The 9,690-nt window shown below is 40.3% G+C and overlaps 1 protein-coding gene across 1 annotated transcript in view; it reads left to right on the forward strand.

The window, feature by feature from the left end:
- OTOA (otoancorin) overlaps positions 1-9,690 on the forward strand; it is a 78,695-nt gene that overhangs the window by 61,666 nt on the left and 7,339 nt on the right. Inside the window, exons 23-24 of the mRNA XM_037740615.1 lie at positions 2,924-3,079; positions 9,602-9,688. Of these exons, the coding sequence (XP_037596543.1) occupies positions 2,924-3,079; positions 9,602-9,688 (243 nt within the window). The remainder of the gene's footprint in view (positions 1-2,923; positions 3,080-9,601; positions 9,689-9,690) is intronic.

Consider the following 9,690-nt stretch of genomic DNA (forward strand, 5'->3'; position numbering starts at 1 on the left):
TAAGGTAGAATCTTGCTTTGTTGCCCAGGCTGGAGTGCAGTGGCACAATCTCTGGCTCACTGCAAACTCTGCTTCTTGGGTTCAAGCAATTCTTGTGTCTCAGCCACCTGAGTAGCTGGGACTACAGGCACAAGCCACCAAGCCTGGCTAATATTTGTATTTTAGTAGAGATGGGGTTTCATCATGTTGGCCAGGCTTGTCTCCAACCCCTAGCCTCAAGTGATCTGTTCACCTTGACCTCCCAAAATGCTGGGATTACAGGCATGAGCCACCGTGCCCAGCCCTGTTTTAGCTTTTTATGTGGTTATGGAATATCTAGTTACCCTCAAGTGTTAAACAATTCAATTTCTTAAAATTATAAATATAACTGTATTTATGTATTATATGAATAGTTCAAGTTTCTCATAGAAAAGTCAGAAAATATTAAAGAAGAAAATCAGTCATGATTTTTAACCCACTGTTGATATTTTGGTAAGCACTGATCAACAGATAAGCACTTATGTTATTTTGGTATATATACTTGAAGCTTACTAGACTTCAAGACTATGTGTATAAAAACATATTATTTTATATATTTCACATGTATATTTTATGTTGTTCTACAAAAATGGTATCACACTTACCTACTATTCAGTAACTTGCTTTCTACACCCAACAGCACAGACTGCATGTTTTTCATATCCAAAATGTAAATCTATATCAGTATTGAATTAATTAATTAATTAATTTTTTGAGATGGAGTTTTGCTCTTGTTGCCCAGGCTGGAGTGCAGTGATGTGATATTGGCTCACTGCAGCCTCCATCTTCCAGGTTCAAGCAATTCTCCTGCCTCATCCTCCTAAGTAGCTGGGATTACAGACGCCCACCATCACACCTGGCTAATTTTGGTATTTTTAGTAGAAACAGGGTTTCACTATATTGGCCAGGTTGGTCTCGAACTCCTTACCTCAAGCGATCCACCTGCCTCAGCCTACCAAAGTACTGGGATTACAGGCGTGAGTCACCAAGCCTGGCCTATGTCGGTATTTTAAATAGCTTTGTAATACAATTAGTCTTCCCTATCAATGAGTTCCACATCTGCAGGTTCAACCAACCTCAGGTAGAACATATTTAGAAAAAACACTCCAAATAACAATAAAAAATAGTACACATAAAAATACAGTATCATTTTTGACATAGCATTTTGTACATATTTACATAGCACTTATACTGCATCAGGTATAAGTAATCTAGAGATGGTTTAAAGTATACAGGAGGATGTGCATAGGTTATATGCAAATACTACACTATTTTATATGAGGGACTTCAACATCCGTGGATTTTGGTATCTTCAAGGAGTCCTGAAACCAATCCTAGGAGGAGGTATCCACAGGGGCAACTGCATTTTATTTATGGTTAGTTCTTATTTATTTAGCGAATTGTTAGACTTTTAGGTTGCATTAAAAAAATGTCTCAAGGTATGCCTTTATACATATACTGTTGGGTACTTTGGCTAACTTCCTAGAGGTAGAATTTCTGTATAAAAGAACAGAAATAGTTTAAAAGCTTTTGATACAGATAGCCAAATTGCCCTCTTAAGATCATGTACAAATTTATATTCTCAACTACAACAATGAGAGTATCCCTTACTTTGTTTCTTTCCAGCATCATAAATGATGGTAATTCTTTTTACTTCTTGTCATATGATAAATCAACATGGTCTTCTTTGAGTGTTTTTAATGTATATTTCTTTATGACTTTTAATTATGAAAAGTTAATAAATTTTTCAGTAAACAATGTAAAAAATGTTTACATTTAATTTTTCTTTTGCAAATTGCTTGTTGATGTCTTTTGTCTATCTTTTTTTAAAAAAACAAATACAGTCATCTTTTTATTATTGATTTAAAAGAGAGCTTTATATTAAGATATACCTTGCCTTTTAAATTTTTATTTATTTTTCATTAAGGGATAGTTGATAAATACAAATTATATATATTTATGGTGTATACATATATACAATATAGTGCTTTGATATATGTATACATTGGGGAATGGTTAAACCAAGCTAATTAACATGTCAGTCACCTTTCACACTTGCCAGTTGTCAGTTTTTGTTGTGAGAATATTTAACATCTACTTTCTTCACAATTTTCAACTACTCAATACATTGTTATCAACTATAGTCACCATGCTGCACAATAGGTTTCCCTAGGTTTGTTTTATTTTTATTTTTTTGAGACAGCGTCTCACTCTGCCACTGAGGCTGGAGTGCAGTGGCACCATCTTGGCTAACCACAACTTCTGCAAGTGAATCTCATGCCTCAGCCACCTGAGTGGCTGGGATTACAGGTGTGCACCGCCACGCACAGCTAATTTTTTTTGTATTTTTAGTAGAGGCAAGGTTATGCCATGTTGGCCAGGCTGGTCTTTAATTCCTGGTCTCATGTGATCTGTGTGTCTTAATCTCCCAAAGTGCTGAGATTACAGGCTTGAGCCACTGCACCGGCCTCCCTCTGTCTGTTTCAGATACTGTTTTTGTCCATTCAGCCTGCTATAACAAAATAGTATAGACTGGTAACTTATAAACAGAAATTTATTTCTCACAGTTCTGGGGGGTGAAAAGTTGAAAATTGAAGCACTGGCAGATCCAATGTCTGATAAGGGTTTGCTTTTCATAGATAGTGCTTTCTCACTGTGTCCTCACATGGTGGAAAGGGGCTAGCATGTAGCTAGCTCTCTGGGGTTTCTTTTACAAGGGCACTAATCCCACTCATGAGGGCTCCACCCTTATGACCTAATCATCTCCCAAGGCCCAATCTTCTAATACTATCACATTGGAGGTTAGGTTTCAACATATGAATTTTAGGGGGACACAAACATTCAAATCATAGTAGATACCATCACCAGTGTGTTCAATCTAATCTGCTTTCATTTTCACCTATAGGTTTGGGACATGCCTTCTTACTGGAGAGAGCACCATATTGTTTCCCTGGGGCGCATTGCTTTGGCTCTTAATGAGAGTGAGCTGAAGCAGCTGGACCTCAGCTCCATAGACACTGTGGTTTCCCTAAGCCAGCAAACAGAATGGACCCCAGGACAGGTGGGTAGATGTTTATGAGTCTTTTAACTATTCTGTGCTTGTAAGAGCTGCCTTCATATCCTTACTGTTAATTTCATCATCACTGTCATTTCTGAGTCTGTTTCTCTTGACTGATTTTTCTCTTAGTTATGGGTCATATTTTCTTTTTTCGTTTGCAAGCACAGCAACTTTGATTGGGTGATGAACATTGTGAATTTTACATTTTGAATACTTGATTTAGCTGTATTTCTTTAGAGAATTGGGCTTTGTTTCGTCATACACTTAAATTACTTTCAAATCAGCTTGATCCTTTTGATGTTTCCTTTTGAGCTTTATTAGGGCAAGTCTAGAGTGACCTTTATTCTATGGTTAATTTATCCTCATTACTGTGACATGATTCCTTTGAGGATGTTACCTAATGCTCCATGTATTTCAAGACCTCTCTACTCTGGCTGGTGAGAAAGTGAACTATTTCCAGTTCCACCTGAGCTCTGTAAGTTGCTCAGCTTAATCCTTTCTGATTACTGATGATTCTTTTCCTGCCTGTGTGGAGTCTCACTCTTCGCATATGCAAATTAGCAATCAGTACTTAACATCTCTGCAGATTTCTGGAACTCTCTGCAGTTTCCTCATCTCCAATACTTTGCCTCACAAGTGATAAGTGTCCTGGCCTTCCGTATCTTCAACTCACCTGGACCACTGGGCTTGTTGTGTTCCTCTTCTTGATCCATGTCCTGGAAACTGCTTTTTGGCAGTAAGTGAGGATAATTTTAGAGTTCATCTTGTTTGTTTTTCTTCTTCTGGGATGATGATTCTGTGTTGTTCAATATCCGGATGTAGTTGTTGGATATATTTTGTTCAATTTTCTAGTTGTTTATGGTGGGAGGACAATTCCTGTGTCAACTCATCCTTCATGGGCTAAAGAAGAAGTTCTCTGTAGAATTTTAATTGATTTGATTGGAAGAGAAGTTTAGGGTGTCTAATCCACTGTGCTGCTGGAAAGGGAAGTCTTAGCTCTTCCATATTATCTTCATTCTTAGGCAGCTTTCTCAGTGCTCATTTTCAGCTCTAGGCTTATATAGAACCTACTTAACAAGCTCATAAAAATGTGCCTCTTCTTTATTAGTTTTTGAAAAAGTCCCAGCATTGACTTCACCCGTGTAGTTGCCCAACCCTGAGCAACCACTCTGGTCAGTGGCTGAATATGTTGGTTGGCCAGGTCTGCATCAGGGAATGGAGTCCATCTCATCACCATCTCATGATTACATGAGCTGAGTGGGGAAGGATATGTGGCAGGCTGATTAAGGTCCCCCAAAGGCGTTCATGTCTGAACCCCTGGAAGCTGTGAATATGTTAACTCATGCAGCAAAAGGGACTTTGACGATGTGATTAAGGATTTTAAGATGGGGAGGTTATCCTGGATCATTTGGGTGGGCCTGATATAATCACAAGGGTCCTTATAAGAGGGAGCAAGGTGGGTCATAGATAAAGAAGGTGATGTAATAATGGAAGCAGAGGGATGTAGAAAGAGAATTGAAGGTGCTCCTTCGCTGGTTTTGAAGATGGAGGTTGGGGCTATGAGCCAAGGGAAGGCAGGTGGCCTCTTAAAGCTAGAAGAAGCAAGGAAATGAATTCTTTTTAGAACACCCAGAAGGAACCCATCCTTCCAGTCCATTTTAGGATGTACAGTCTCCAAAACTATAAGAGAATAAATTTGTATTTTTAAAGCCACTATGTTTGTGGTAATTTGGTAGAGTAGAGCAATAAGAAGCTAATAGAGGGCAATTCTCCGAACAAAAAGTGTGGCTGCTGAGCAGCCAAAACCAATGAATGGCCCCCTACACTTAATGAGCTTTTTGTAATCACAGTTGCCATGTCTCATAATTCTGAGTGGCACCATTCAAACAGAATACAGTGTGAATGGTGCCCCCTGGGGCTGGGTAATGTGCAGATTCTGGTCATGAGGATTAAATAAGTTAATACTTGAAGACATTTTGAACAATGTCTGGTATGTAGTAGTCAATAAAAATGAGCTGTTTTCATAGTCAATATTGATATCATTGCCTTGTCATCGTCATCATCATCATCAGCATCATCATCACAGCCCCTTTCTGTGGATTAGTCTCCTCATTTGCAAGATGAGAGGGTTAGCCCCAACACTCTGAGGTTCCTTCCCAACTGATTTTCTATAATCCCATGGTTCTTTGACTCTAAAACTGGTTTTAACTAGTTTGAGAAGTGTCACATCACATTGTGCTATTAAAATCATTCTATTTGCAGTCTGGGAGAAACAGAAAAATGCATCCAACTTAGAAACTAGGGTATCTCTTTCCCTTCGCACCGATTTTAATTCTCATGGATGGCAGTGAGATTTATCAATATGTTTGAAGACGATATGAAAACCTAACATTTGCATGTATCATTTGCAGTCAGTTCTCCAACTTTAGCTCCCAATCAAACCTTAAATGCATGTTTCTAGATTAATAGTCAGACCTGACGGAACTACCTTAACAGATAGTTCAGCTCAAAAACCAATATAAGGAAAAAAACTATTATAGAAGCCAGAGGGATGAAGAGAAAGATTGAAATCTTATAGCTACTCATTTTTCAGCAGTTAATATTGCCTAAAAGTGTTGGTATTAATTGTCTTGGAATCATTACATATACACTGGTATAGTCATTCAAGGAAATATATTTTAACTTATCACCTTGCAGGCTGAGCATGCATTTTCTGGGTTTCAGTGGCAAGGACAGTTTAATACCATATCTTCAAAGTAATTTTATTTAAATTGTATTTTTGCACTTGCATTTTAAATTGATCATGCCTGATAGTTGAGGAGCCCAAATTGCTCTGAGCCAACTAGTAAAACCTGATTGTGAAGAAAAATTTGAAAGCTAACTTGAATCTCCATCTTTTCTCCATAGCCAAACAGCTTCACTGGCTGAGTATAGGCCCTGGGATCAGACTGCCTGCATTTTGATTCTAGAACATTTATTTTCTAGCTGTGTGACCTTGGACTAGTTACTTAACCTCTCTGTGCCTCAGTTTGCTCATCTGCAAATTAGGGATACTATTAACACTTACCTCATAGGGTTATTTAGGAGGATTAGATGAGACGGTATGCGTAAAGTGGCCAAAGTAGTGCCAGCACACAGTAGGCACTCAATAAATGTTAGCTACTACCAGTTTGGATGTACATTCCCATTAAGTCAAAGACATTTAAGTCTAAGCATGGTGTTACTGAATCCCCCACCCCCATAGTAGCTGTGAGCTTTGTAATCACAGAGGACAATTTGATGAGGACATGGACCAGTCTGATTTTCAGAAACATGAGAAATCTTCCTGAAGCCAGTCTATCACATGAGGCAGCAAAATGAAGCATGTCAAGGAGTATATATTGCCTGTGACTTCTGTAGGTGACTCACTGGGATGTTATTTCATTCATTCATTCATTTACTCAAGAAGTACTTATTGAACTCCTACTGTGTGGCAGGCTTTTTGCTAGGTGCTGGGGACTCAATGGTGAACTACCTGGATGTGGTCCTTTTCTTTGGGGAGCCTATTTGGTGATACAGACAAAAAAGTGAGTTATCAAAGTGAAAAATTTGAAAAATCATGACAAGCGTTAGGGAAAATGGACAAGGTTCTCACAGGAACAATGGGAAGAGAGGCTGTTTGAGATGGAAGAGTCCAGAGGGCCGCTTTCTCTGAGTAGGTAGCATTTAAACAGACCTGAGGGGTGGGAAGCACCAGCCCATGAAAACGGAATTTCATTGCAACATTCCACAGTCTTCCTCAACCCTTTCTCTCAACACTGTAATGATCTATATTGTATGATGGGGCTGACTAACATTAAAGGGAAATGGGGGCCAGGCATGGTGGCTCACACCTGTGATCCCAACGCTTTGGGAGACCGAGGCAGGTGGATCACTTGAGACCAGGAGTTTGAGACCAGCCTGGCCAAAATGGCAAAACCCTGTTTCTACTAAAAACATAAAAAATTAGTTGAATGGTGGCGGGTGCCTGTAATCCCAGCTACGCAGGAGACAGAGGCATGAGAATTGCTTGAACCCAGGGAGTTGGAAGTTGCAGGAAGCCAAGATCATGCCACCGCACTCCAGCCTGGGCAACACAGGGAGACTCTGCCTCCAAAAAAAAAAAAAAAAAAAAAAAAAAAGGGTGGGGGGGAATATTGACTATAGCCTATGATTTTCACTTCCAATTAGATGTTTGTCCATGGATGTCTCCTCATCTCTGCCTTGTGAGCTCTTATAATCTCTTTTACCTGCTCCCATGAGCACTGAAGGAATCAGACTTTATTTTGTGAGATAGTCTTACCCTGTCACCCAGGCTGGAGTGCAATGGTGTGATCTTGGTTCACTGCAACTTCCATCCCCCAGGCTTAAGCAATCCTCCCACCTCAGCTTCACAAGTAGCTGGGACCACAGGTATGTGCCACCACACCTGGCTAATTTTTGTATTTTTTTTTGTAGAGACAAGGTTTCACCATGTTGGTCGGGCTGGTCTCAAACTCCTGACCTCAAGTGATCTTCCTGCCTCAGCCTCCCATAGTGCTGGGATTACAAGTGTGAGACACTGCGCCCAGCCCAGACTTTATTTTACAGTTGATCTTTATAGGATTGGCTTGGATACTTCCTCAGGTCCTACATAGGTAGATTAAATGAATCAGCACATGTTTAGTTACAAGTGGCAGAAAACCCAGCACAAATTGGCTTGATTAAGAAAAGGGGTCGGGCATGGTACACAGTGGCTCACACCTGCAATCCCAGCACTTTGGGAGTCCAAGATGGGCAGATCACTTGAGGTCAGAAGTTTGAGACCAGCCTGGCCAACATGGCAAAACTACGTATCTGCTAAACATACAAAAAATTGGCCTGATGTGATTGTTCTTGCCTGTAATCCCGCTACTTGGGAGGCTGAGGCACGAGAATCGCTTGAATCTGGAAGAGGGAGGTTGCAGTGAGTAGAGATCATGCCACTGCACTCCAGCTTGGGTAACAGAGTGAGACCTTGTCTCAAAAAAAAAAAAAAAAAAAAAAAAAAAAAAGGAATCTATGGACTCCCATAACTGGAAAGTTCAGGGGTAGGGTTCAGGTACAGCTGGATCCAGGATCTTCAAAACTCTTGGTGGGACTCTGTCTCTCATCATGCTTTTGAATTTTGCTTTTCTTTTTGTTGGCTTCATTGAGAGGCAGGCTCTTCTCCTCCACATGATGGGTTCCAGCAGATTCTTGTGTATATCCTTCTAAGTTCAAGTCCAGAGTAAAGAAAGATTTGCTCCTAATGTTCCACTCAGAGTTCTGGTTGGCTCTGGTTGAATCACTTGTCCAATCCAGAACCAGTGACTTCAGCTAGGCTAAGATATGAACTGAGTGCTATTACTTCTGCAACTCAGTATGCAGCTAGCTTTGACTGAACCACATGAAGTAGGAATACAAGAGAGGTGGTTCTCCAGAGGACGTTATAAGTGTTGAATAGCCACTGTGCTAGAATTATGGAGACCTATGCATCAGCCACCTTAGATCAAGGCTTAGTTTAAAATGCTCCAACACTAAAGCATTTTTTGTGCTACTCTGTGGAATTGAAGAGTAAACGTAGGAATTGAAGGGACAAACATATTTTTGTAGGACCATAGAGGAGGAAAAATTCATTCTGGCTGAAACGTCTTGAAAAGGTGACATTTGAGTTGGATCAAAAAAAATAAAAAAAAGGTGGCTGGATTTTAACACTTGGAAGTGCAGAGGGGCATTTTATATGAAAGGACTGGTTTGAGCAAAGGCAAAAGTACATGAAATTGTAAGGTTTTGTGGAGAGGTTGTGGAAAGGCTGGGCGTGGTGGCTCATGCCTGTAATCCCAGCACTTTGGGAGGCCAAGGTGGGCAGATCACTTGAGGTCAGGAATTTGAGACCAGCCTTGCCAACATGGTGAAACCCTGTTTCTACAAAAAAATACAAAAAGCCAGGCGTGGTGACATGCATCAGTAATCCCAGCTACTTGGGTTGCCGAAACACAAGTTGCTTGAACCTGGGGATGTGGAGGTTGCAGTGAGCTGAGACTGCACCATTGCACTCCAGCCTGGATGACAGAGCAAGACTCCATCTAAAAAAAAAAAAAAAAAAAGGAAGAAAGAAAGAAACGTTGTAGAAAAAGATGCTGGAAAAGTTTGACTCCTGATGCAGAAGAACTTGTATGTCCAAACTGTCTGAAAGTCATAAGAGTGACTGAAGGAAATAAGCAGCAGACACAGACACAGGACACAAGTGCCTTTAATACTGGTGAAGGATATAAGAGATTCTTTGCCTGAAGACACCTCCATAGATCAGACAACATATTCAGTTGAAGTAGCATCTTAATGATACTAACTTGGATGCAGAGGCCAGGATGGTTTGGAGTGGGGATTCCAGAGGAGTGGGATGGGAGATCAGTCAGGAGACTACAGCAAAGCTTATTTATCCCCTCAGGCCTGGGGACCTTGATCATTCCTGGGTAGTTTATCTTTTATTCTTTCTCATGTTTTTAGGCTGAATCCATTTTGCAAGGGTTCCTGGATGATTCTGGCTACCGTATCGAGGACCTGAAGAGCTTTCATTTAGTAGGACTTGGTGCAAC

This window comes from Cebus imitator, unplaced genomic scaffold (genome assembly GCF_001604975.1).
Source record: "Cebus imitator isolate Cc_AM_T3 unplaced genomic scaffold, Cebus_imitator-1.0 Scaffold85, whole genome shotgun sequence".
In the NCBI taxonomy this organism is placed as follows: domain Eukaryota; kingdom Metazoa; phylum Chordata; class Mammalia; order Primates; family Cebidae; genus Cebus; species Cebus imitator.